This window comes from Trichinella spiralis (assembly GCF_000181795.1).
Source record: "Trichinella spiralis strain ISS 195 chromosome Unknown Scfld1, whole genome shotgun sequence".
NCBI classification, from domain to species: domain Eukaryota; kingdom Metazoa; phylum Nematoda; class Enoplea; order Trichinellida; family Trichinellidae; genus Trichinella; species Trichinella spiralis.
The window spans coordinates 1,839,551-1,865,306 of record NW_003526940.1 but is presented as its reverse complement, the minus strand read 5'-3'; the positions used below and the strand labels follow the sequence as shown (position 1 = coordinate 1,865,306).

At 34.1% G+C, this 25,756-nt stretch overlaps 7 protein-coding genes across 7 annotated transcripts; 3 read left to right on the top strand and 4 right to left on the bottom strand.

The window, feature by feature from the left end:
• Window positions 1-2,811: 2,811 nt before the first annotated feature.
• On the bottom strand, window positions 2,812-6,131 carry Tsp_07564 (putative regulator of G protein signaling domain protein). The gene is made up of 9 exons (XM_003381841.1): window positions 6,125-6,131; window positions 5,523-5,732; window positions 5,251-5,457; window positions 5,061-5,162; window positions 4,802-5,010; window positions 4,322-4,455; window positions 3,641-3,744; window positions 3,459-3,511; window positions 2,812-2,907 (listed from the first exon to the last, which is right to left on the bottom strand). Exons 1-9 carry the CDS (start codon window positions 6,129-6,131, stop codon window positions 2,812-2,814), a joined length of 1,122 nt encoding a protein of 373 aa, XP_003381889.1.
• A 2,134-nt stretch (window positions 6,132-8,265) lies between these two features.
• Window positions 8,266-10,405, top strand: Tsp_07565 (sterol O-acyltransferase 2). The gene is made up of 7 exons (XM_003381840.1): window positions 8,266-8,292; window positions 8,350-8,498; window positions 8,732-8,839; window positions 8,893-9,022; window positions 9,815-9,979; window positions 10,045-10,143; window positions 10,205-10,405. The coding sequence occupies exons 1-7, from the start codon at window positions 8,266-8,268 to the stop codon at window positions 10,403-10,405; spliced, it is 879 nt and encodes a 292-aa protein (XP_003381888.1).
• Window positions 10,406-11,491: 1,086 nt separating this feature from the next.
• Window positions 11,492-11,887, top strand: Tsp_07566 (conserved hypothetical protein). The gene has a single exon (XM_003381839.1). The coding sequence runs from the start codon at window positions 11,492-11,494 to the stop codon at window positions 11,885-11,887; it is 396 nt and encodes a 131-aa protein (XP_003381887.1).
• A 64-nt stretch (window positions 11,888-11,951) lies between these two features.
• On the bottom strand, window positions 11,952-15,223 carry Tsp_07567 (putative leucine Rich repeat-containing domain protein). The gene is made up of 8 exons (XM_003381838.1): window positions 15,140-15,223; window positions 14,926-15,090; window positions 14,755-14,833; window positions 13,491-14,433; window positions 12,709-13,429; window positions 12,243-12,658; window positions 12,070-12,197; window positions 11,952-12,013 (listed from the first exon to the last, which is right to left on the bottom strand). The coding sequence occupies exons 1-8, from the start codon at window positions 15,221-15,223 to the stop codon at window positions 11,952-11,954; spliced, it is 2,598 nt and encodes an 865-aa protein (XP_003381886.1).
• A 1,528-nt stretch (window positions 15,224-16,751) lies between these two features.
• Tsp_07568 (KRAB-A domain-containing protein 2) lies at window positions 16,752-20,646 on the top strand. Its single transcript, XM_003381837.1, has 3 exons — window positions 16,752-17,110; window positions 17,250-18,564; window positions 19,183-20,646. Exons 1-3 carry the CDS (start codon window positions 16,752-16,754, stop codon window positions 20,644-20,646), a joined length of 3,138 nt encoding a protein of 1,045 aa, XP_003381885.1.
• A 2,445-nt stretch (window positions 20,647-23,091) lies between these two features.
• On the bottom strand, window positions 23,092-24,930 carry Tsp_07569 (deoxyribonuclease II family protein). Its single transcript, XM_003381836.1, has 6 exons — window positions 24,764-24,930; window positions 24,295-24,518; window positions 24,071-24,235; window positions 23,730-23,936; window positions 23,453-23,673; window positions 23,092-23,375 (listed from the first exon to the last, which is right to left on the bottom strand). Exons 1-6 carry the CDS (start codon window positions 24,856-24,858, stop codon window positions 23,271-23,273), a joined length of 1,017 nt encoding a protein of 338 aa, XP_003381884.1. The 5' UTR covers window positions 24,859-24,930; the 3' UTR covers window positions 23,092-23,270.
• Window positions 24,931-24,999: 69 nt separating this feature from the next.
• On the bottom strand, window positions 25,000-25,636 carry Tsp_07570 (hypothetical protein). Its single transcript, XM_003381835.1, has 5 exons — window positions 25,586-25,636; window positions 25,436-25,522; window positions 25,281-25,355; window positions 25,134-25,199; window positions 25,000-25,020 (listed from the first exon to the last, which is right to left on the bottom strand). The coding sequence occupies exons 1-5, from the start codon at window positions 25,634-25,636 to the stop codon at window positions 25,000-25,002; spliced, it is 300 nt and encodes a 99-aa protein (XP_003381883.1).
• Between the last annotated feature and the right edge of the window lie 120 nt (window positions 25,637-25,756).

Here is a 25,756-nt window from a genome sequence, read left to right as displayed (position 1 = left end):
GTAAATATTCTCTGGGACAGGTGGCTTTAAATTATTTATAAAATGAAGACATTCATAAATGTGGAAGTTGCTTTCAGATTTGTTGCAGATAAAAATGAGAACATATCAGAAAAGAGCGTACACCCAATTATGCAGGTTCGCTTTTTTTCAATGAACTGTACGGTTTTGATCAGTTTAGCCTCCAAATCTTCATCCGAAATAGAGCAGCTAAATTTCAGTTGTGCAATTAGATGTAAAGTCAGAAAATCAAATATTAATTATGATTTTCATCGAAAGGAAAAAATAGTCCAGCTTATCTCATAAGAAGAGTCGAATCAATGAGCAATTAGATAAGGAAAACTAATAAGACGACAAATTGAAGGTCCAATGAAATAGCGAGTTCAACGACCAGTAAAATTAGACCATGAAAATTTGTCCCGGAATCCACCATCCCTATGAGCGATGGTGCAAAACTTTTAGAAATGTTATTGATTGCATCTGACAATAATTCATTAGACATCCTAAATGATTTTTCTCAGAAAAGTAATACGGGGTTGGGCAAGCGATTCTGAGTACGTTGAGGGTAGTAAACATGATGCGCAGTTTCCGTTAAAGTCCAGTGTATCAAAATTGATACAGGTATTCTAAGGAACTCTACTCAGCACCCCAAAAACTTTAGAGGCTGCAGTTAATTTTAACATCATCTTCACATCAGCATCTACTAGTAAAAAAATTATTATTCTTAAATTCTGCTCAATTCTCAATTTATGCATCAAAATGCAAATTCATGTTTTTTTGTCTTACCTACCTGTACAGTAGAGCACATTATAAAAAATCTACTAAGATGAGAAAAAAAATAGCAATAAAATATTGTTAAGACAAATGTCAAGAACACATAAACACAAGCATGGCTAACAAAAACGTTTTAGTAAATAGCTATGGGGCATAAAACATTATGTATCAAAATTGATACGGTGGGCCTGAAAGGGTTAAAAGAATTCCCCAAAAATTCTAAACAAATTTCTTTAACTTTAATGTTTTATTTTTGCAATTCCATAAAAATATTTCGTGCCCCACCCAATAAAAGCCGGCTAACGCGAAAGGATTTCAGTATTTAGCTACATGTGCTACAGGTGTTAGAGTAAAATTTGAACATGTGTTTGATCAAAATGAAATTTCACTTAATTGAAAAGATCTGAAATTAAAGCAAGTACACGTTTGCAATTTGTGAGTATTTTATTCCATGATTTGTGTTCAGCTATCGAAGTTATGTGGCCGCTTCTTACCAAATTATTCGCTGTGATTTATTTTCATACTACTTCTACTTAATAGATTTTATTAGTACTTGTCGTCAGACAACCATGTATGGCAATGAATGAAAAATTGAAGATGAAAAGTGAATGCATCAAAGCTGATGAAAATCAGAATATTTGATTACAACTAACAAGAATAAAATTCAATATCTTGTTTGCATGCAAGTTTTGTCACTGCCTAAAGAGTATATATAATGTAAAACAACACTACACAACATTATATAGTAAAACATTTGAGACGAATATTGGAAAATCCAAAAGTACCATTATTGCAGAATATAAGAAGAAATCCATGTACTTATAAGTGACAAATCTTTTTTCGCCGTATCAGGATCAAACTTTCATAAAAGCACGAAAATCAGCTGCAACAGGGCAGTCTAGAGCAGCAGCAAAAATGACACGGCGGTCTATGAAAATGCTAAAGCCGCTTCATATAGATCAGAATGCTAGACTCATAGTGTGAGATGTGGACCGTGGACCTGCGGATCCGAAGAATTTCCTAGTAGTTGTAATGGTGGAATGTGAAAGATTGTACGTACACTGTTGGTTGCAGAGAAGGAAAATTGGCATCAAAGTTTACAGTTGCAGATTTACAAGTCATATCAGAAAATTTACAATCAACTGATGAAGTACCTAACGCTGAAATTTCTCTTAGAAATGCAATAACTAAAGCTACGGGCGGCCAAGGATATGTGAAGTGTATGTATTTATTGGGCTGCTGATCTGGTCGATGTAGTTGAAGCACTATTGTGCAATTCTCGTTGTCACCCAGGGAAGTCATGAAAAAATGTATAATGAACATCGCGCGATACATTCGTTTCTGACAATAAATGCGAATATCATTAATAAAAGCATTTCAACAGACAGCGTGGCGCATGACCCGTCGTTTCAATATTATGCAAATATGCTTGTTGCCTATTCTCAGTATTATGCAAAAAATTGCCTATTATTCATATTAGGCAATCTTTCTGCCTACCATCAAGAATAGGTTAGAGCAACTGCCTATTATCAATAATAGGCAATTTTGAATATTAAGCGTAACACATACTCTGTATTTATTCTGGATGCTGCCTTCAGATAAATTTTTTTATGCGGCCCACATATTAACTAAAGTTGGACAGCTCTGTTTTGCATTACTGAAATATCTATCATAAATGGATATTTTCATCGTTAATTAAATATTACAGACAGTTTACTTTTAGATTATTCGTTTGCACATCTGAAACGAAATGTGAAGCTTTGTAAAAATTTTCACGATTCGCATAACAGAATTTGTAGGTAAACACGCAGATATTTAATAATTGAAAAAAGGCAGAGATATCTTTTATTCAAAAAATAATATCTAGCAGATAATTCCAAGTGTTCAGTCATATATAATGAATTGCATGAAAAAATTATAAAATTGCAACAAATAAACAAGAAAAAGAACAATTCAATAATTAGGTGATTTAAAAAAGAACTAGCTATGAAGAAAAATATAATAAAAATATTTTATTATCATTTTTCAGACATCTATCGCTTAGCATTCGTCATCAGCTTGACTTCTGTCCAATGTCATCGATTGAACATCTTGAACAATCGATGCAGCAATCTGCTCAGCTTCCAATATTGCTTCCTGAAATATTATTTTATTCACTTGTATTAGAAATAGAAAGTGGAAAATTTTATTTTAACAATTAAATAATATTTACGGTAACTTCAACAATAACTATTATTTATCAATAAGCGCATTGAATAAAAAATAATTCACACAGAAAAATGCTTGATTTAGGAATGGTAAATAGAATAATTTTATGTACAAATAAATCAGCAAATAATTCAATTAATGTGCGCATTTCATGGATTGTAACTAATGTTTCATGATGAACAAAAAGTGTTTAATGTCAAAAACAATTATCAACATATTCATGTTTTCCTCAGAAATATAAAAACTCAGTAATGCACAAAATTCAATTTAATTATTTAACTAAACTAAAAAGCAGGCCTATTCGTATAAATAAATAAAGTGCGTTTTCGACTACATTTTATTGATTAATTTCCTCAAAAGATGTGATGGAAATTTAAAGTTTAACTTAACTAGGCCAGAACATACAGTAAAACTTAAACTTATCCAAAATTAATTTCAAAATAAAAAGTTAGTTATACATTCTAATTAAAATATCTTACCTTGGAAGGCTCTTTGTTCATCAGTTTTGGAATGACTTTAGGGAAACGAAATCCTAAAACTTGATGTAATATACAAAACAAAAAGAAAAACCATACAACAAAATAATAATGTAAAATAACATTATAATATACATACATGTGCAAAACAATAAATAGCAAACTAAACAAGAAAAGAAATATACCCTTTATCCTTGAATCGGATGACACTTTTGGAATATCTGCAATGTCACGTACATAACGTCCGAACTGGTCAACATGAGCAATGCCCAGCCTAGAGAAAAGTATTCTAAAGTAAATAAATTTATACTACATGCATTGTATATTTAGGATTACTTGCTTCTTGAAGTGAACAAGCTGTGTTCACTCTGAGGTGCATCACAATTTTGAAATTCAACCCGTTTGTTAAAGTTAAGTTCTAAAAAAGAATTTCAAAAATAAAAAAAATAAAATTTTAATAAAATAATTTACACACATACGTTCTAAAGAAATAGAACGATTATTTAATGTACTATCCGGCAAACGAGACTTCAACACCAGATCGTTCAGATACCTGGCATACAACCTACTGTGGAAGAAACCTGGCAAGTATCTCTGTTGAAAAAAATAAAATGCAATCAAAAAATGATGAAAGAAAAACAACTGCTTATGTTCATTTTACATTAGCTAAAGAATTATATGCATGTTTGGAAAGTATATTAAATAAATCGGCTGCAGAATTTGGCGAATCTATCATACATTCCACCTGGCATCGAAGTTCATTTGGCAAAGTTATACAACCGGGAACGTCTTCAGAAAAATATCTAAATTTTAAATTTATTAAATTAATCAATCAATGAATTAAAGCAAATAATTAACAAATTTACTTTTTATATATTGTCTTAGCATCAGATGTGATTAACATGCGATCAAAGTTGCCTGCTGCATCAGCACTAGACATGGAACTTTCTATTGCGAACAAAAGTTCCAACAACGTTTGCTTTTCTTCTTGCACCATGAACTATACAGAATTTGTGAAAAAAAGTTTCCCTTTGAGAAATTGTACATCTATTCCACAGTCAATTTATATAAAGTTGATAATTTAATTAACTAACAAAATGTGAAAAGTGAAAATTTAATTGCAATGAAAATTATCCATAAAAAAATAATAAGCAATTACGTGTTCAACACCATTTCATTTCTAAAATAAAAAAAATTTGAATCAAAAAAATGCTTAGCTAAATCAAAATTATATCAGTCGAATTCAAAAAATATTAAGGAAAAATTTCACATTGATTAAATTAAAAATTAAAAAAATGACAGTTTTTGATTTATTCAAAAAATATATTTTAAAAGATGGAACATACTTCAGTAAAGTAGAATGACAAATCTTCGTTGTACAGCACATCGTCTACTTGTAAAAAGTTCTTCGACAAAAATTCCAAACAATATTTTGCATAAAAGGAACTTTTCAAAAAATTGGGAAAAATGGTCTGCTGTATATGATGATAGACAAAAAGTTGAGACGAAACAAAACATTTCACATTTACATTATTATCGGCAGTGCATATTAAATCTGTAAAAGGAGAATTTTGATCGACCAAATAAAAGTACAACTGAGCATACTAATTTGTTCAATTTGCAGTTCATCTGGTAAATTGATCCAAAATGGTGAATCTTTAGTCATATATTTTGTAAAAATGCTCACCGCCATTTTCTCCATTTCTGCTCAAAAATAAATATAGAATAGACGGTAAAAAAATTTTCAATAAAAGTAAAAAAGGTCAAAACAACTAATTGGACAATCAATAATTACCTGGCAAACTGTTTTTGTTGGCTTCTATTTGGCAATATAGAGTGTAAAAGGCGTCAGTTTCGGCAAGAAATTTCAATAACTGACTCTTCTGAATGGAATGCATGAATAAGTAAAAATATGGCAATGCAGAAATATTCTGTAACACTTCGAACAGTGTTGAAATTAGACGAGAACGAGACTGAATGCACAAATTTGAGCACGAAGTATCTGATAAAAAGAAAAGCCAATAATGCAATGGTTAAAAATTAATGACCACATTAAGCTGCAGCTACTTTTCAACCAATGAAGCTGAAACTGATCCGTGAAATGGCAATCCGCAGGCGGATTTTCCTCTTCTTTCAGCTTCAGAACCGTTTCAAAAGACAAAGGGCTACTTGGCATCACCAAATCAGCAACACTGGAAGACGTTTCAAAAGATGAAATCGACTTTGAGACTTCATTCACACTTCCACAGCTTGAGGAGCCACTGCGTCTTCTCGATTCTGAAAATTCCTCATTTTTAAACTACAACACAAAATTGAACAACCGTCCACAAATACTTAGTTTTTTGACGATTGTGTTAAACATTGATATAAGCACTTCATCAGTTATACATCACCGGCTCTGTGAAAATTGAAACACGAAATAAATCTATTTCAAAGCAATTTCCTTTCGCAGACTTACCTTCTCACTTGGATTTTTTTACTCTTCAAAAATCATCATATTGGCAAAAAAATATTAAAATAAAATTTACATTATATTTTTAAAAAAATACAGCCAATACAAAATTTAATGAACCAATTAATAAGATAATAAACCCGAAAACTTTTTATACAGTACAACTTTTTCTACAGGTAATATTTTAATAAAAGAAATGCAGGTAGTAATAAATTACTTAACATTCAAATAAAAATAATTTACTGCAGAAATTAAACGTTGAAATTTATACTTATTTTTGAATTTTGAATTAATTTACTTTAATGCATTTTTGGAAAACGCTATGGTGAATACACAGTCGAACTTGGTTAAGTGCGCATGAAATTTGGCAAGAATTTCCATGCACTTATCCAAGTTGTGCCATTATCCAAAGTTGGGAATTATGCAGAGTAATCGAAAAGAACCATAACTTCACATTTATAAATAGGTTTGATGCGAAAAATATCAATATATTTTAAATAAAATAGTCAGAAATGTGGGTTTGAATTGTATTTTGTGCCACCATCGTTACTAGCTGATCTTCACTTCGGTTTAGGTTTGTCTGATTTATACTGTTTTCGTGAAAATATGACCGAACTGTCACAAAATTAGCAATAGCTTTTTTGTGAATAACTACTTTGGAAAGTTGTAGTTGTCTTGACTTTGGGCTAGTTCAATTTGTCTGTGATACGCGTGCTTATTCGTGCTTACTGATATAGGGAACAATAAACTTTGCTGAGTATTAATAGTTTTTATGGCTGATGATAAACGCAAAGCGACCGAGGACGCGTCCATTGTGCCCTCACGACTATATATTGCGAGCAGTAAATCCCCTGGACCTCAGCAAAATGATGCACCTAACCAAGTTTTGCACTTATCCATTATTTTATCTAGTAATTAACTACAAGAAATGTTGTTAGGCCAAAATCTTGTGCACTTATGGCAAATTTGCACTTATCCAATGTGCACTTCATTAAGTTCAGCTGTATTTGAAATATGTACCCTTATGTATATACGTATATATGGGATATGGGTAAAGTTGCTATAAGTGAAACAAAATATTTTATTCTTCTTTTGCTGTAGATAATTAGCATGCGAATTATTGCTTTCATAATTTAGAGTAGAAATTGTTAAAGGACTTTTAATCAAATTTTTAGTCTCTCAGTTTATGTAGTTAATTTATGTAGTTAAAGCGCATATTTGCGAAGAATGATGAATGTCATTAAACGCCAAATAGAACTGAAATGGCGCTTTGGTCTTTTGATGTATAATCAGAAGTTAACATCTGAGGTCATTTGCCCAGAGACTAAATAAAAGTACAGTACGATATCTTGTTTTACTTGTATGTTGGGAGGCAAATAATTTAATATTGCTGTAAACAGGGTTTTTGATGCGTTGTAAATTTCAGCATTTGATGTCCATTTGATGTATATATGTTTATCACTGATTTTACATTTGGAAAAGAATCTCTTAAAGAATTCATTACACATGATTTAAAAAGATTTCATCTAAAAATATTTATTTTTACATTACTCTCCGTTTCAATTAACATTCTGAGATATGGAGCTGTATTAACCATTAAAAGCAAATCCTACTCTCAAAAAGTAAGCAAAAATACGGCTAAAATATAATTATTTCAAAATTAAAATTTTCCCGTATTAAGTTTTTGCTCGCTGAAATTCTAAACTCAATTCGTCATATTATTTATTACAATGTTGTAAATTTAATTTAAATTAATAAATAAGATGTTAAGATTTTTTAAATGTTATATTTTAATTTTTAATTAAAATCATATTCTGTTAAAATTTTGAAATTACAATTTATATGCAGGTCTTTATTTGTACGGCACAGTATTGATTAAACAAAATTTTAGTCACATGACAAATCTGCCAGGCATAAAATGGGATCAAGTTTGTTTATTAAACGTCACAATAGAAATGCTGTTTACAAAAGTAAGCAACAAGGATGTCTGCGCTAAGAGAACGGATGTGTTAAATACGGATATTTTTTACATTTAGTGTATCAATGTTGATTGACTTTTCAAATTGAGTTAATGAATCAATTTGAATGAAAAGCACTAATAAATGTTGTGTTTTGGAGAAATTTTTGATAAATTAATTATGATAAATATTTGTTCAATTTGTCCAGCATTCTTGCTTACGTATTTCTGTAGTTCTTCGCGTTTTTGTTTTTATAATAAATGGAAATATTTCGTATTTTTACTAAATATATTTCAATAAAGACATTCGTAATCAAAGTGAGCATTTACGAAAATTATGTGATTATTTTCTTTAGATATTAGATATAATAGACAATTTTTTTCTTAATTTTAGAAAAATTATGACTTGCAGCATTGAAAAACTAATAGTAAGTTTAAAAGAAAATTTTTTAAAAAGTTTAATTGATGTGAAAACTAATTTTCAGGATTTTCGTAAAGATGTTTTGCATCTGTTTGAAGAGTATTTTAGCGATTTGATTGACGGTACAGAAAAGAAGTTGCTCAACGAAAGCACCGTTTCAGCAGACACTACCACCACTGATGCTGTACCTTCTATTCAACAGCCAACAATAGTGTACACTTTTTTGTGATTGAGAAAAAATTCATAATTTTAAAATGCTTAAAAATAAAATTTAAATACCATTATTTTTCATTTATTTTAAAATATTGTCTTGTTCATTTGCTTATAGACGCAGCTCTGGAATCGGAAAACAATTTGTTGAACAAAATTCCCTGCTCACGTGAGTGGATCTTGTTAAATTTAGTGTAAATCAGGAAGAACAGCACCTTTTAATGTATTACATTTAGTGATTTATTTAAATCAACTCATTTTCGCACAATTTATCACATTTTCATCGCTTCACTGATCATGCTCATCTTAAACCTCATGATTCAAGAGCTGGCTCTAAATGGAAGGTAAATCAAATTGTAGTTGAAAAATTTTCCTTTTTTTAATATGGCAATTTCAGTATAAATTTAAAATTGGATTTATTTTATTGGTGTTTTGGGAAGTTTCCAATGTTGATTACTATTTGGCTGTCGATGTTCTCCAGTGTCGTTCTTCTGCTTTATCCTTCTTATCATTGCTGGGCATACAATGTGGAAAACCTGCGTATTTTAATTTAATTTTATTGTTTATTTTTATTAAAATGGCACTTTGATTATTTTTATAGCGTCTCTTAACATTCTATTCTTAACACTCTACATTGCCTACATGGCTGCATTAATTGTGGTGCCGATTCATTATGTGTTAAAGTTCGATTTACCATTAGCAACCACAATGGTGATTGCTTGTGAACAGGCATGTTGAAAGAGCAAATTTCTGTTATTAAAATTTAAATTGGAGAATATTTTATTAGGTCAGATTTTTAATGAAAGCTTATTCTTTTGTACGAGAAAATGTTCCCAAATCATTCCAATATAAAGCAATGAAGCAAAAAAACAAGCGTAAGTTTACGATATTGCTTCGTATGAAATTGGTTTTTGCTTAAAACAATTTAATATTACCTTAGAAAAAGCTGATACAGTAAGAGATCCTTGTCCAGATTTTGGTAGATTTTTGTACTTTCTTTTTGCCCCGACGTTGATCTATCGCGACAATTATCCAAGGTTGTTTTTTAATCTTATTCATAACTATGATCAAATTTGATACTTTTCAATTTTATTTTGCAGGAAGTCGAAAGTTGAATGGAAATATGTCGTGCGAAACTTTGTAGAAGTTGCAGGTTGTCTGTTTTACGCATATTACTTATTCATTCATTTTTGCGAGCCAATTTTCCAAGTACATATATACATATATATATATATTCTGTTTCCTCATCAATGAAAAACTTACATTGATGAAATCATTGAAAATAAAAAAATTTGAATACATTTCATTCACCAATTCAGAATTTCAACAAAGATCACGTGACTTGGAGAAATTATTTGCTCGCGTCTCTTGGCTGTGTTTTGCCTGGCTCGTTGTGCTTTGTGTTGGCGTTTTTCGCCGTCCTGCACTGCTGGATGAACGCTTTCGCTGAGATGCTTCAATTTAGCGATCGACTATTCTATGCGGTAAGATAAAATTAGCAAATTGATGATGATGAAATAATTTGGTATAGTTAATCTTTTTCTTGCAGGATTGGTGGAACGCGACCAGCATGTCCTCTTATTACAGGAGGTGGAACATTATTGTCCACGACTGGCTCTACGCATACGTCTATCAAGACATGCAACCAGTATGGAAGAATGTTTTGTATTTACATCGAGATACAGACAAACAAACAAACAAATTTTCAGCTTTTCGGTGATTCTTATCGAACCGCAGCGATGACCGTTGTATTTCTGCTGTCGGCAGTGGTTCACGAATATATAATAACGCTGACTCTTCGGTTTTTCTATCCAGTGCTGTTTATTCAATTTTTTCTCTGCGCCGGTCCAAGTAAGCAAGCCTGTCGTTGTTGTTGTGGTGCAAATTTCATATGCCTTTGTTGCTTTTAAATTTTGCTCAATCCAGTCGGAATTATGCGTCTGATGCGTTCGACAAACACCAGGGCTTGGAACGTTTGCTTGTGGTTTTTGATCATGCTCGGCAACGGGATATTGATGTGTACATACAGCTGCGAATGGTACGCCCGTAGCAACTGTCCACCAGTATATGTATGCTATTGTTTTTACAATTTGTCTTTCTTTCTCTTTTTATATTCATCATAAATCTGTAGAACAATTTTCTTGATCTGATCATACCACGTTCGTGGACTTGTCAAGCCGATGCAGCTGAAGTGATTCGTCTTCGACGATAAAGAAGATCATTTTCACGATTTATTGATTTCTTTCTTCAAAAAATGCATCAATCAGTGAATAAGAAACATTTCAATCTGATGAGAGAGAATGAATTTTATTTTTCTATCTTCAAATTTATTTATTCGAAACTCTCATTTTTCAGCTAATGATAATGGCAATAATAAAACTAAACAGCGCTGAAACAGATAAAATAAAAAGCACCATATAAACTAACAATATAGCAATAGTTTTGGCAAAACAAAAGGCACTCGAGAAAAATGAACACAACTGCAGTGAATTAAATTTCACCGGCCGGATGCTTGTGCTTAGCCCAGGCGTGAAAGCACTTTTTGAAATTTTTTGGTTCCTTCCCTTTTACCGTGGCCGCCAACTTTCTCGGTCGATCTGGTTGTTTCAGTCGCAAATGTTGAAAATATACCTTTGGCAAAAGAAAAAATATATGTATATGTATATTCAAAATGATTCAAATTTTAGCTCATCTTGTTGATCATTTTTCAAGAAAAAAAACAGACTTACTTGCATCGCTTTGAAAGCTAATTTCACCTCAACTTCGGAAGCATTCGAACCGACCCACATGATGATCTGATCGCCGTTGTCCAAAATCATCACATCGTCATCGTCCAAATCATCCTGAAGAAGAAGAAGAAATTGATAATCACAACAACATGTAGAAAAAAAGTCCACGTATACTTGACAAAAGTCGATCGTCTTTTCAGAGACGACAAAATAACCCTTCTCGTTGGTGCACCGAAACAGCCTGCTGTAACGCATAAAGTCGGCATTATGTTCGTATGGTTTTCGACCGCCGATGGAATTCCAGAACAGTTCGGGTTCTTCGCCTTCCCGCACGCGTTCGACTGGCCATTTGGCCGGATTCAGGCGCCTGTCGACCACGTCGCTGAGCAGTTCGACCTGACTGGCCAACGCCCGACTACCGATCCAGAGGAATATGCAGCCCCGGTGGCCGTTTTCGTCCGGCACGTTGAACGGTACGGTCAGGGCGGAACAGAATTCGGAATTCAACAACGAGCTGTCGCAGTCGATTTGGACAGTTCTGGAATTGATGGCGCCGCCGTTGGCGCGCAACTGGTACAATCTGGGCCAGTTTTGGAATCCGGGGAAAAGGCACAAGTTGCGTCGACCCTGGCGGATGACGAACCGCTTTTTGAAATGAGATAGGAATTTTTGATTTTCCTGCTGCTGGTTGGTGCGCACCACGTCCACTTTGTCTTTGAACAAGCTTTTAAATTTCGGCAACAAGCTGAACGTGAACATCAGCCAGCCCATGTTGCTCGCGTCCCTGCCCTGCCAGAAATACACCACGCATTGGAAATCCGCTTCGGCGCCGGTTCCGCTCGAACCGTTGCCGTCGGCCTCCTCCTCTCCACCACCGGCCACCTTGGCTTCTTCGGCTTGAATTTCACCACTCTGCACTTCGTCAATTCCTTCGGGCGGTACTGAATAGCGGCACAGAAATACATAACAATCGCTGGAATAGAATATGCCGAATTCTTCAGGGGGCAAACGATTGAACCTCTTCCCTTCCAACACGAACGGTTCCATCAATTCCACATCTGCGAATGGAACACAAAGCAAAATTATACATACACCCACATCCAACAAGCAACTAAGCAACCAACCTTCGTTGTAATCTTCAATCAGTCGATCCGATTCTTCGTCGCTCAGCATCGCTTGCCTGTCCAAAAATAACGCTGCCAAATCGGTTTTCATCTTGTCCTTTTCCAAGATGATGTTCAAATCAACGCCACGCCTCTGCACCGATTCGGCGGTTCTTGTAAAATCGACCGCAATCACATCGTCCCAGTCGACAAATTTCGACTTGAACATCATCGATTCAGTCCCTTCACAGACGTGGTTGATGCTTGAATGGGATGGACGATTCAACATTGCATGCAACTCGGCCGTCAATTTCGACCCTGCCGCTCTAACCTGCAATGCAAATACATCATACATATATGTATATATATATATTTTTTTACCAGTCGAGTTGACTTTTTCCCAATCCAAAGAAACAAATCCACATAGCAGTCGAGAATGTAGACGCACCTCGATTCCAACATCTCCTGCTTCAAACCGAGTCTTGGAATTTTCACCTGCGGCAATTCCAAATAGCCCATACCCAGACAGACTTTGTACAGTATCGCTTTGGGAAGTTGAAAATTGTCCGGCACGTGTTGGACGATCGGTTCGCGGGGTCCGTCGTGCTTGCAGTCCAACAAGTCCAAAAAATCGTCCGGTTCGGCGTTTTGCTTGAAAATCTCAATCTCGGCCACACCCTTGCGTTCTGTTTTGTTCATCTTCTCGGCAAAAAGCCGCGCCTTGGTTCGCAGCACCATTTTCGACCTCTCGCCATACCTATTGTGTTTGTTGTTGCTATTATTAGCTGCTAAGTAAATATGAAAATTTTTTGCTCCTACTACTAACCAAACGGTCAGTTTTTCAACCGTATCCAGCAGAAATACGAATCGAGGATCCAGAGAATTCCACGATAACGGAACCGAGTAGAAATTCAGCCGCTTCGCGACAGTCGACACGCGGTACAATCTCGGCGGTCTGTGCACCTGTTCAATGGTGAAAAAGCCGCTGGGCGTTCGACCGCCTTCGACGTAAATGATATCCTGATTGAATATGTCCAAAAATTCATCCGACTCGTCATTCATCTCTTCTCTTATTGTGCGACAATTTGCACCCAAAAAATTTCTGAAATACAACACCAATCATTAAACAACAACAACAACAACAACAAACAAACAAACAAAACCTCAAATTGACCGCATGTATAGCGGCACAAGCCATTTTGTCGACAGTTGCGTGTTCACCGATCCAATAATAAATTTGCCAGTCCAAATTGCCACTGGCGTCGAGCGTGGTGCGCAGGACGATGTAGCAATCGCCTTCGTAAAATTTCCCGTGAAATACGTCTTCGAGCTGATTGGGCAGGAAATTTTCAATTTCGAACACGGTCACTCCGGGCAGCTGACCAACGTCCGGGTCGAAAAGTTCGCTGTAGTCGATGGCCGGCTTTTCCAAAGCCTCGTCCCAGCGCTTCGACTTGCACTGCTGTTCGGCCTGGTCAACGCTGGCCTGCTCGTCGGCCAGTCGGCCACTGGCACAGTCGGTCATGCCCCTCAAAATTTTCCTCTGCTCCGTGTCGGCTTCGGTTTGACCACGACGTCGACGCAAGTACTGGATCTTTCTGGATACTGGGTCTTTGGTCACGGAAGTGTGGCCGGATCCGACGCTGCTCGACGAACTCGCCTCGGCCAAATGCATCTGATGTTCCAAGCTGAAGTCGATGTTGTAAAATGCCAGCCTCTCTTTCAAACGTTCCTTGGGTCTGGGCGGCATGACCAAGTCGACATTGTTGCGCACATCCAATTCGACCAAGTCGACCAAAAAGTAGACACTGCTCGGCATGGTCACCAGACGGTTGTTGTTCAACTTCAGACGACGGAGCTTGACACACCGACACACCCCTTCGGGCACCAGCTCCAGACGATTGTGGGCAGCTTGGAAAATTTCCAAATTGATCAACTTACCGATGCCGGTCGGCACACCGTCGAACGTCAACTGATTTTCGTTCACGTACAGTTTCTTCAAATTCTGCATCCTGGTCAACAGATCCGGCAAAGCGGTCAGCTTATTTCTCGACAAATTCAACACTTCCAACTTGGGCCAGCATTCGGCAAACGGTTCGAATTTTTCTATACAATTGTCGCTGATGTTCAGTCGTTTCAAATTTTCCAACTTGTACATCGCTTCAGGAATTTCGGTCAATTCGTTGCACGAAAAATCCACCTCTTCCAAGCTGAGCAAATTTTCAAAAGTCGTCGGCATATTAGCCGAACTGCGTTGTGTTTTACGCATTCGCAACACACGCAAATGACTCATGCAGGGTAGTTGTTTCAATTGAAAATGAAACAACGGATTGTCACTCAATATTAACACCTAAATTATTGTTAAAATTATTTCTTCAAATATAAATTGTTTAAAAATTTTTCAACATGCCTGCAAATTTGTCAAACGTCTAATCTGCGGTGGAAGCATGGTCAACTTGTTACCACTGAGATCCAAATATAACAGGTCACACATATGAACCAGAAGCTGAAAGAATAAAAGATTTTTCTTTTCATCTGTCAAATATTCTTAATTTATTTTAAATTTTAAAAAATACATCAAATGCAAAAAGTTAGTACTTGATTAGGAATAGATTCCAAATTGTTATGACTGAGATTTAGAACAATCGCACCAGTAGCGTGGTCAAGATTCGGCGGTGTCTCTTTCAGTGCATTCCTGTTGAAATCAATAATATTCAAATCTTGCATGTCAAAAATGTCCGTAGGAATGCCGGATGTTTTTATCTGAAATCAGCTAATTACGCAAATTTCACGAAGAAAAACATTCGCTCACCTGATTGTTTCGAACAACAACTGATCGCAAGCATGGCAAATCTGACAACTCCCCGTGAACACTCGACAACGCATTATGTGTCATCTGAAGATGTTCCAAATTTTTAAGGCTTGACAACTCTTCTGGTAGCTAAGCAGAAAAAAGAAACAAATGAACAAAAGCAACAACAGATAAACAACAACAAAATTTCACAAACTTTATCCAAATTTGTGTGATTTAGTTTGAGCCATCTCAATACGGCCATTTCCCGGACACATTTCGGAAACAATCCTCCCTGAAAATGATGATTTTCAAAAAAATAAAATTAACCATCTTTCAATTGCACTTACGGAAAAATCATTGCCGCTGAGATCAATCCCCCTAACAAATGGCAAAACACCAGTACCGGCCATTCGGCTTATTTTTTTAATAAAAAATAAAATTATCTTTTCTTCATTCAACAACAACCCATATACACGAATACATGTAGTATATACATGAATTATTTACATCAAACTAAATCAACATCAGTAAATACGCACACGCATACTGTACTTAAACAAAAATAAAGTTATCCATTTGACTGTAATAATATTCTTTGTAAATAAAATGACATCATATGGAATAAAAGTTTAAATTTATTACGATTATTAATAAATTATTTGTGTAAAAATAAAATTTATGTATATATTTTTAATAAAAATTTTCTTTTCGCATTTCAAAATGTGTTTCATTTTGATTGGAATGCATTGCAAAACTTTTTCTAACATCCAAAAAAGCAACTTTTACCAATCCATTAATCATATTTCATATTTTATACATTTTATTTTCCGCATATCGTATTTTTTTACGTTTATTTAATGATTTTTTCTTGTTTCGAATAAAAAATGCTTTTCATATTTCAAAAGATTATTAAATATTTCAATGTTACTTTATTATTAAAATTGATAAAATTAGTAAAATTCATAATTTAAACGTCTGAAATGCCAACAAGCTATACGAGTAATGAAAATAGTTGCAAGTAATAGGTAGTTTTTTAAGAAAAAATTTTTAAAAAATTCATTTTATTAGCAATTGTAATTTGAACTTGAAAATCTGCCAATTTTTATTCCTATTGTATGTACAACTTCGTCGAATTGCAACATCGCTTCATCTTATCTTAAACACAATGTGTTTGTGATGATGATTGAAGTTGAGACTTGAATTTGTGAGTAAATGATGATAAATGTTTTTGAACGCTAAACTTTATCGAAATTTAAAACAATTGTAAATAAATAAATCATTAGATGTACATATATATGTATGTGTGTGTGTGTGTGTTATATTTCTTGTTTTGTTATAAGACAAATAAGTTGATGAAATTTTCAAGGTTTTCCCGAATAATGTAATAAATAGAATTGATAATTTCGAATGCAATGGAACATTTATTTTTACTTTTACGAGCAGTTTTTGACAGCTTCTGCTCTCTAGGCTAATGGAAATGGGTTGTTGTTGATTTAATATATTCGAACAAGTTTTAGTAAATATTTTTTGATTTCAATTATTGTTATTTAATATTTTTCAGTGGTAGATACACGACTTTGGTGAACAATTATTTTGTTTTTGAAATTAGCAGATTTGTTTGTTTGTTAATATGTCAAAAGCGATGAACAAAAAAAGCTCATCTGAATTGTCAAACGGTACTAGCAAGTCGTTGTGCGCCAGGCCGGCAATGCAGCAGTGTGAAATCTGCAGTGAAGATCATGTCAGTTTGAAGCTTTTGCATTGCGGCCACAGCTATTGCTTGCTTTGTATCCGACGTTGGATCGAAGTTGCGGAGAAAAGTGATGTAATTTCTTGTCCACAGTGTCGCCAGTTGACTGAACTCTGCCAAAGATCTGTGGAAACGTTGAGGACGAAATTTGCCGGCGTGTTGCGCTGTTTTCAGTGCTTTACTCTGAAAGATTTGGAAGACATGTGGTGGTGTCATCAGTGCTTGAATACGTTGTGCAGGTGAGCAGGTATACGTTGTTCAGCGAATGTGCTTTTTTCGAGAAAACATATTTTACAAGTAACAATAATAATAAATTAATTAATTATAGTTATATATGTAGAAATTGTTTTTAAAAAATGGACTGTTTTTGAATTGCAGCCGTTGTATAATAATATCGCACAAAGATCACAATGTCAATGCTTATGGCGAATTTGATGCTCTGCATGCTTGCATAGCTTGGATGCGAGAACGGTGCGATTCTTGTGAAGATGAAATTGTTCACTTGGAACAGAGTATACGTTTTGTTATTGATCAAATTTTGATGGATATTTTTGCAAAAGCTCGTCAATGTCACCAGCAACGCCTGAGCGATGTTGAACAATTGAATGGTTTATTTGAAGAATTTGGTATGAAAAATTTGAAACAAGATCACGGCATACAGCGCGATTTGATTTCTTCCAGTAAAAGCGTTATCAATGCGAGTAGAATGAAAAATATTGTGCTACAGTTGTTCGATTTGTCTAGCAACGAATGGAAAGGACCGTCTTTGGATGAGCGGGATTCGAATTTAGCCGGCTTCGTTTTGTCGGAATTCAAAGCCGCCGTTGAGCGTTTTTCAGTTGACCAGCTTGAAGAGGCTGGTCGGCGACTGGCTTTGAGCAAATCACCATCAAGCGGAAATATTCGAATGCTTGAAAGTAAAGATTGGCAGAATCGGGCGTTGGTTCATCAAAAATTGAAACGTCCGATCGATTTGTGCACTCTACCTGACAAAAGTCTAGTCATTGCTGACGGTGAATCAGGCTTACTGTTGTTTGATCCGGATGGGCAGTTGAAGAAGTGTCATTCAAATGTATATCCGAAAACGGTGTGCTTTTCCACAAGTCGACAGCTCGTTTTGGCCGCTATTCCAGAAGAGCACGCGTTGGTCACTTTCAACGAACATTTGAATACTGTCCATCAGCTACCGTTGCCACAGAACAGCGGCTGGATGCAGATGCGATGCAGCGAAGCGGGTGTGGCATTTTGCGCCACTTATGATTCGCAGAATTTTTGCCTGAGCCTTTACTGCTTATTGGAAAGCAACATTTGGCACGCGTTTGCTGTACTGGGTGTCACTGTGGAACAATTTTTTGGATTCACGTTGTTGCCTCCGTTGAACGACAGCCTTGTATGTGGACCCAATTTGGCTAAATTGCTTTCTTTCAGTGATACTGGTGGACTGTATGAGATCACCGTCGAACGATTTGCCGACACAGTGTTGAAATATGCTCGGCCAAAGCAGATGACGGAATTTCAGTTTCAAAATCCCACTGCCGTAACTTGCACCAGCAGTGGGACCATGGTGATGGCTGACGGGGGTATCCTTTACGAGTTGGATTGTAATTTCAAATTGCTGAAAATTATCGGTTCAGTTGGAATCGGGTCGATGATCACTGCCATTGCCACTTCAGGAAATAAGTTATACGCTACTGTGTGCAACAAGAGTTGCGTGGCTGTGTTTTTTCTCAATTAGCAAATATTATTATTATTATTGCAACTTTATTCAATTTAATACAATTCAATTCTGCTCAAAGGAGATGGTGAAATTTTTTTTAATTACAATGCAATTGTTTCTGCTTAACCAACGATTTAGTTGAATTTTACTTATATATGTTACGCTTAATGTTGAAAATTGCCTATTATTGATAATAGGCAAGCGTGTTGCCTATTATTGAATTAAAAGTGTTAAATTATTATTAATTAAATATTAAATTATTATTAATTATTGAAAAGTGTTAAATTAAAGTGTTAAATTATTCTTAATTATTGAATTATTAATTAAATTCAAAGTGTTGGCACAACATTCCAAATTTTGCATTCATGTTATCCACTATTCTGAGATCAAACCCGGAAGTCTACATCAAATATAGTAGCAACAAGTTCAGCTACAAATCGTTGGAGCATGATTTTACGTATAATCAGGAAGTAACATTCAACCATTTCCTCATTTGTTAAAGTTCTGATGGATAGAAAGGCTGTGTTTGAAGGAAAGCTCCGTGCTCTGATCAAGGAAAAATGACAGAATGGAACGATTTTTCCAATTTCACAGCGAGATCAAATTATTACTGACATTTTGCGAATCCAGTCAGATGGTCCAAAATCTGCTCGTGATTATAATTTAAAAAATCGGTATGGAGTTTTAAAAATCGGCGAAAAAAATAAACTAATCCGCTTGGGCAAGAATGATGCAATAAGATGCATCGCCTCTATTGAAGAAATGTTTGATATTATCAATGATGTTCATCAAAAGATTGGTCATGGTGGAGAAAAAAAGACATTTCGAGAAGCACAGAATAAATGGGCGAACGTCACACAAGAAGCTTGCCATTTACTTTTCACGTTTTGTGAAGAATGCCATAAGAAGAGGGCCAGAAAGCTTCCAAAAAGCCTAGTTGTTAAACCACTGGTTAGTACAAATTTGATGTCACGAGCCCAAGTGGACTTGATAAATTTTCCAACCATGCCAGATGGCGATTTTAAATATATAATGACTTATTTGAATCACTTTACGAAGTTCTGCATTTTGAGTCCGCTAAAGTCAAAACGGGCGGAAGAAGTGGCATCGAAGCTGCTCGAAATCTTTTTAACGTTCGGCGCTCCCAGCATTCTGCAATCCGACAACGGTCGGGAATTTTCAAATGCCATAATTGCGGAACTCAAAATATGTTGGCCAGAGCTGAAGCTTGTCACGGGTAGACCCAGGCATCCTCAGAACCAAGGTGCGGTTGAGCGCCTAAACGGCGTTGTGCAAGACAAACTGGCAATATGGATGCGAGAAAATGGATGCAAAAGATGGTCAATGGGACTGAAATTTGTTCAATGGCAAATAAATGTTAGCATTCATGAAACAACAGGACAAAGTCCATTTGGAGAAGAGCCACGAATTGGACTGGAGTCCTACGTCCTGCCAAAATCACTAGTTGATGCAGCGAAAACAGAAGAAGAAATTGAAGAATTTTTGACATCTCATGAAGCCAATGATGAAGATAGTTTGAACAGAGATGGAAAAAACTATGACGAAAATGAAAGCAATATTATGAAACATTTTCCTGAGACTTTTATAAAAGCACGAAAAGAAGCAGCTTCAGGGCAGACAAGAGCAGCAGCAAAAATGACACGACGATCTAAGAAAATGTTAATACCGCTCCAAATAGGTCAGAATTGTACACTGAGAGTGCCAGACGTGGATCGTGGACCCGCGGATCCCAAAAACTTCTTAGTAGTTGTCATGGCGGAATGTGAAGGATTGTACACTGTTGGTTGCAGAGAAGGAAAATTGGCATCAAAGTTTACAGCTGCAGATTTACAAGTGATATCGGAAAATATACTATCAATTGATGAAGTACCTGACACCGAAATTCCTCTTAGAACTGCAGTAACTAAAGCTACGGGCGGCCAAGGATATGTTAAGTGCATGTGCCTGCCTATCCGGCTGCTCATCTGGTCGCTGCAGTTGCAGCAGAAAAAGAGTACTATGCTATTCTCGTTGTCACCCCGGGAAGTCATGCAATAATATATAAACCTCGTGTGATACATTTGTTTCTGATAATAAATAGAAATATCATTAATAAAAGCACTTCAACATACAGCGTGACTCGTAAGCCGTTTTTTCAATATTAGGCAAATGCTTATTGCCTACTATCAATAATAGGCAAAAGCTGCTTTCTATTATCAATAATAGGCAAAACGCTTGCCTATTATCAATAATAGGCAATTTTCAACATTAAGCGTAACATATATATGGTTGTGCATTTGTAAGTTATTCTTGATTGTTTTTTTAAAATATTTTTTGTTACTTTGTGTTAAAATTATTTATGGTTTTATCCACATTATTATAATTGCGTTTGTTTCACTGCTGAGCATGATGATTGTATAATTTTTTATAAACTTTTTTGCATTTAAAATTTCAGTTTAATTCAAGAATTTGTCATTTGTCAAAATTTTCTTAAAGTTCAAATGTGATTATTTCATATCCAGTCTACTCAGAACTGTAATTTAATTGGTACAAATAAATGAAATTAACATTGGCCAGTTGTGCAATGGAAACACGTTGATTAAATTTGCAGAATTATTCAAGTCAAGAATAAAGCCAATCAGATTTAAGCCAAATTTTTAAACAAAAAGAAGATGATATGACTTTTTTCAGTGTACATTAATCTATCATTAATTCACATTAGGTCGAATATAACCTGGGGTTTTTTGTCCTTTTTTAAATTGTTCCTTCCATTTTTTATTTGAATTTCACTGACCACAAAGCTTTATATTTTATTGACCATTTATTTTACATGATATTGCCGCTGATGGATGAGTTGCGTTTATTTTATTATCCATTTCAGGTTTTTTAATGGTAAAATTGAATAATAATTCAGAATAGATGGAGATGTGTGGGGTGGTTTTACTCGGTCCCGCTTTTCTCTCATTGGTCTTTGCCCACGCTATTTTATTAGACCGTCAAATCTTTGTTGTATTGGTTTTCATTTTATTTGGCCGTGAAGTCTTTGTCGTAATGGTTTTCTTTGTCTAATTCCTCAGTGAAGTCTTTGTCGCATTGTTTTTTTTTGTCTAATTGCTCATTGATTCAAACTCTTCAGTTGTGATTAAGATTTGACGGTCCAATAAAATAGCGTGGGTAATGACCAATGAGAGAAAAGCGGGACTGAGTAGTACCAAACCTATAAAAAATTACCAAAATACCCATTGTTCAAAGTTCATTGCAATGAGGCTCACAGAAACAATCGTCATCTTGGTTTTGTTCAAAAGTTGCACTGCACAGGTTGCAACTTGCAAAGATGATAATAATGCAGCTGTAGATTGGTAAGCTTATTCAAAATGCATTTTGAAATTTATTTCACTTTTTGAAATATTTTACCTAAAACAAACTTAATAAAATTGCAAGGACCATATTAACGATTAGTTTGCTTCTAATTTTATTCAAGCTATTTTTTGAAAGCAAAACTAAAAGATGAAGTGCAATAATCTTATTAAAAGTAAATAAAATATTGTCTTGCGTATCAACATTTTCTTTATCATTTTTACGTCTCGTTTTGAAAATGGATAAAACCTTCATATTTATTAAAAGTTAATTTTTATACTATATTATTTTTATAATATTGCATATTAAATTTTGTATTTAAAATATTTATTGGTTATTAGCAACTGAAAATCAAATAAAGCGTGAGCACTGCAACTAATAAAATTCAAAAAATCAAAATAATGAATAACAAATTAACAATTTGTTCTGTTCTTCATGTTTATCTATTTAGTTACATTGGTGATTACATGATGCTAACTGTATAACCTCTACAATTGTTGACATGACCATGTTTATATAAACGTTAAAAATTATTATTAATCAGTAAAACATAAAACCCCTAAAGATGATATCACAACAAAATTTTGACTTCTGCATGCGTTGCACTTCATTTTTCATTATTACAAGACATGCCACATATGAATAGATTACTTTTCATAAATAAATAGACATAAAAGAATAGATTATTTTTTGAACAAACTGATAAAATAATAATTGTTATTAAAACAGTGAAGCGTATTATGTAAGTAAAGCTTAACATACAAAGTTGTTCAGGATGAACATTATTATGCCAGTCTCGTAACACGGCACTGTTTTGGCAGAATACATTGCAAATAAAGCATATCCTTCAAAATGATGCTAGTAAAATTTCATTATTAAATCTGAACAGTAGGGGGATATTTCTGCAATTTCTTAGTGAATTATTTACTACTTCAAACAAATACTGAATGCCTAAACCAAAATTAAGATGAAAATAGGCAGTATTTATAATTATTTCACAGTTGCAAAATAAACTCATAATTAAAAAAGCGGCAATAATTTACCTGAAATATATAAATTTCAATTTGTATTGCAGCTTCAAGCAGATGAGATAGTAAAAAACACAAAATTCTTTTGGTAGTAACAGTTCATTTAAAAACTTGTGAATATAAAATAGATGTTTTATTTTCAAAAGTTGACAAAAATTTAAAAATCCCAAACATTTAAAAAGCCATTATAATTTAAAATAAGATTCATATTTTCAAATAATAAAAATGAAAGAAAATTAAAATGCTAGATAATTTTCACAAACCACAAAAGAGAATAAAAGTTAGAACCATTGAGAATCAATTATTGCATGCTTCAACATTAAGTGCTGCTGTACGGAAAGCGTTATAAACACCAGCATTTTCTAAACAAACAGCTGCTCCGGGAGTCCGTTTATCAGTAGCCTAAAATAATGGAAAGATATAAACTGTGGAAATATTTCAAAAATATATTATAAAATGATTTTATATCAAAAATTTACTGTATAATCATTTGTTGTGAAACAAACAGTGTTCTTTCCGTCAATTAGTGCCCACTTTGCGCTATCAGCTTCACGGCTCACTTGAACACCATCAAGTTGTATTGAAGTAATTTTTTGAAGTTTATGTTGTCCTTTGCAAATTGATTTTGATCTTGCATCAGCAGGTGACCATACCATGATGCTTGCGGCAAATCTATTTCTCAAAATCCTTGCATACATATCTAAATAATTGAATATCATATAGAGATATTTGATGTTTGAATAGAAAAGTAATAACCTGCAAATGATTTTGAATGTTTCCCAAAAGCTTGAATATTTGCCACAGCTTGTGCAGATTTTGTTGCAAATCTTTCATGTGCCAGAAAAGATGTTACTCGAACGTCAATACCGTTTATCAAATTAGACAGTTCCATATTTTGATTCAAAATTGCAGCAGGTAAATTATTTGCATATACGTATGGTTCTTGGTATCGAATTGCTTTACCTTAAAATTGAAAATTTCTGATTAATTAAATGCAAATGCGCAAAAAGAATTTGAGTAGTTGATAGGTATTCAAAATTACAATCACAAAATTGTAATATAATATTTTATGGAAATGATAAAATGTATTGTCATACCAACAGAATTCAAAAGAGCACTGCTAAAAGAAATACACAAAAACATATGCCCTTTAGGCGTTTCCGCTGCTGGCCAAGCATAAGCACTAAGATATGCCAGAAAATTAGGAACTGTGTGTACAAACCACGCAGCTTCATTCGCTGCACTGCGCACTAAAAGAACTCCTAAAAACAGTACATAAATTTAATTAATCTTTTTAGTTATTTATCAAATCTAAAATTACCTTTCGATTTGCTTTTTTCATTTCTAGGAGGCAAGTTTGGTGGATCGTCACTATATGCCAGAACATTAATTTCTCTCTGGAACTGTACAAAACTTGCCATTGTTCTAATTATTGAATGGCCTGCGTTTTGATTAATATTTTGCCTAGAAGGCGCCCAAGCTGGATTTCCTGCTGATTTCAAAAGTTTGGAGCTTAACACATTTGGAGGCTTATATACAAAGTACCTAAAGTGCAACTATTGTATAGCAGATAAGCATTGCGATGACAAAAAATTTTAATTCATGATTCTATGAATGCGGATAACTTTTTTTCTGTAATTTTATATTTTTTCAAATAGTACTAATCAGATAAATTGTTAATCTACCAATTTTGCTTCCAATGCATGAAATTTTTTAACTGATGATTTATTTTGCATAGACTGCTTTGGTAGAATTCTGAATTTTATCAGACAGTACTTCAATAGGCTTACCAATCTACATCGACGTTATCATCGTCTTTACATGTTGCAACCTGCGCAATACAAGTTCTCACCGAAATCAAGATAACAATTATTGATATGAACATTGTTTTAATAAAATCTGAATATTATTGTAATTTCCTTCTTTGCTGCGTTTGCTTTTATTTGTGTTGTTCATTTATATATAGTAACATGCCTTCATGTTTATGCATCATAATGTTAACTGTTATTTATTTATTTTATATTAATCACATTGCTACAGGAATTATCTGAAACATTAAATGTTTATTTAAATTGGATATAGTAAGTTTAACAATTTGCTCCGTTCTTCCTGTTTAACTATTTAGTTACATTTATAATTGCATGTTGTTACTTGTATAACCTTTACTAATGTTGGCATGGCCATGTTTATATAAATTTTGATTAAGGTAATGTTACTAGTAGTTCCCTGACCAAATTATTGATAATAAAGAACGTGGTGGATATTTTTTGATATCTTTCTTAATTGAATGTTTTTAGTCTTAATAACATAAATTTTTGTTTTTAGCACAAATAGCAATGCTGTTCGATAATTCATGTATTCTATATCAGACGAGCATACCATCTGAAGTCAATATATTAAATTAATCCATACAGTAGTATTATGAAAGAAATATTAAATTATTATAAGTGCTTATTATTAACATTTAATATCATTTGCTGTGTTTTAATACGAGCTAATGGCGTTGGTGATGGTGATGTAGGTAATGTAATGTCAATTGCTCTTGGATTCTAAAGAAAAAACATCATCATCGTATATTTTTGCTAAGCGCATCACCCGTGAAACAATTTTACATGGGCGAAACTGTTATGCGAAGCTAATGTCAAGATTATGCCGATTTGCATTAAAAGAAAGTTATATAAAAGATGTATTGGAATTTAATTCTAAATAATTCATAAAATTACAATAAAAGTGGCTCAGCGTCAATAGAGGCGAAAACACAAGAGTCAGAAATGTGGTGCATT

Excerpts from the sequence above, each read along its gene's own strand:
- Tsp_07564 (XM_003381841.1), bottom strand. Across the intron at positions 4,456-4,801 it reads TGTCATTCTACTTTACTGAA|TTCATGGTGCAAGAAGAAAA; the intron begins GTATGTTCCATC and ends AATTCTGTATAG. Across the intron at positions 2,908-3,458 it reads TGAACAAAGAGCCTTCCAAG|GAAGCAATATTGGAAGCTGA; the intron begins GTAAGATATTTT and ends ATAATATTTCAG.
- Tsp_07565 (XM_003381840.1), top strand. The coding sequence starts at position 8,266 with ATGACTTGCAGCATTGAAAAACTAATA. Across the intron at positions 8,840-8,892 it reads GAGCTGGCTCTAAATGGAAG|TATAAATTTAAAATTGGATT; the intron begins GTAAATCAAATT and ends TGGCAATTTCAG. Across the intron at positions 9,980-10,044 it reads GCGATCGACTATTCTATGCG|GATTGGTGGAACGCGACCAG; the intron begins GTAAGATAAAAT and ends TTTTTCTTGCAG.
- Tsp_07566 (XM_003381839.1), top strand. The coding sequence starts at position 11,492 with ATGTTCGTATGGTTTTCGACCGCCGATGGAATTCCAGAACAGTTCGGG.
- Tsp_07567 (XM_003381838.1), bottom strand. The coding sequence starts at position 15,223 with ATGACACATAATGCGTTGTCGAGTGTTCACGGGGAGTTGTCAGATTTG. Across the intron at positions 13,430-13,490 it reads ATACATGCGGTCAATTTGAG|AAATTTTTTGGGTGCAAATT; the intron begins GTTTTGTTTGTT and ends GTTGTATTTCAG. Across the intron at positions 12,198-12,242 it reads TTCGTGTTGGAAGGGAAGAG|CGATTGTTATGTATTTCTGT; the intron begins GTTCAATCGTTT and ends ATTCTATTCCAG.
- Tsp_07568 (XM_003381837.1), top strand. The coding sequence starts at position 16,752 with ATGTCAAAAGCGATGAACAAAAAAAGCTCATCTGAATTGTCAAACGGT. Across the intron at positions 17,111-17,249 it reads TGCTTGAATACGTTGTGCAG|CCGTTGTATAATAATATCGC; the intron begins GTGAGCAGGTAT and ends TTTGAATTGCAG. Across the intron at positions 18,565-19,182 it reads GAAATAAGTTATACGCTACT|CGAGATCAAATTATTACTGA; the intron begins GTGTGCAACAAG and ends CCAATTTCACAG.
- Tsp_07569 (XM_003381836.1), bottom strand. The coding sequence starts at position 24,858 with ATGTTCATATCAATAATTGTTATCTTGATTTCGGTGAGAACTTGTATT. Across the intron at positions 24,519-24,763 it reads GATAACGTCGATGTAGATTG|GTACTTTGTATATAAGCCTC; the intron begins GTAAGCCTATTG and ends GTTGCACTTTAG. Across the intron at positions 23,937-24,070 it reads TGCTCTTTTGAATTCTGTTG|GTAAAGCAATTCGATACCAA; the intron begins GTATGACAATAC and ends TTCAATTTTAAG.
- Tsp_07570 (XM_003381835.1), bottom strand. The coding sequence starts at position 25,636 with ATGCAAATCGGCATAATCTTGACATTAGCTTCGCATAACAGTTTCGCC. Across the intron at positions 25,523-25,585 it reads CGCATAACAGTTTCGCCCAT|AATCCAAGAGCAATTGACAT; the intron begins GTAAAATTGTTT and ends TTTTTTCTTTAG. Across the intron at positions 25,021-25,133 it reads CCATGCCAACATTAGTAAAG|ATAATTCCTGTAGCAATGTG; the intron begins GTTATACAAGTA and ends TTAATGTTTCAG.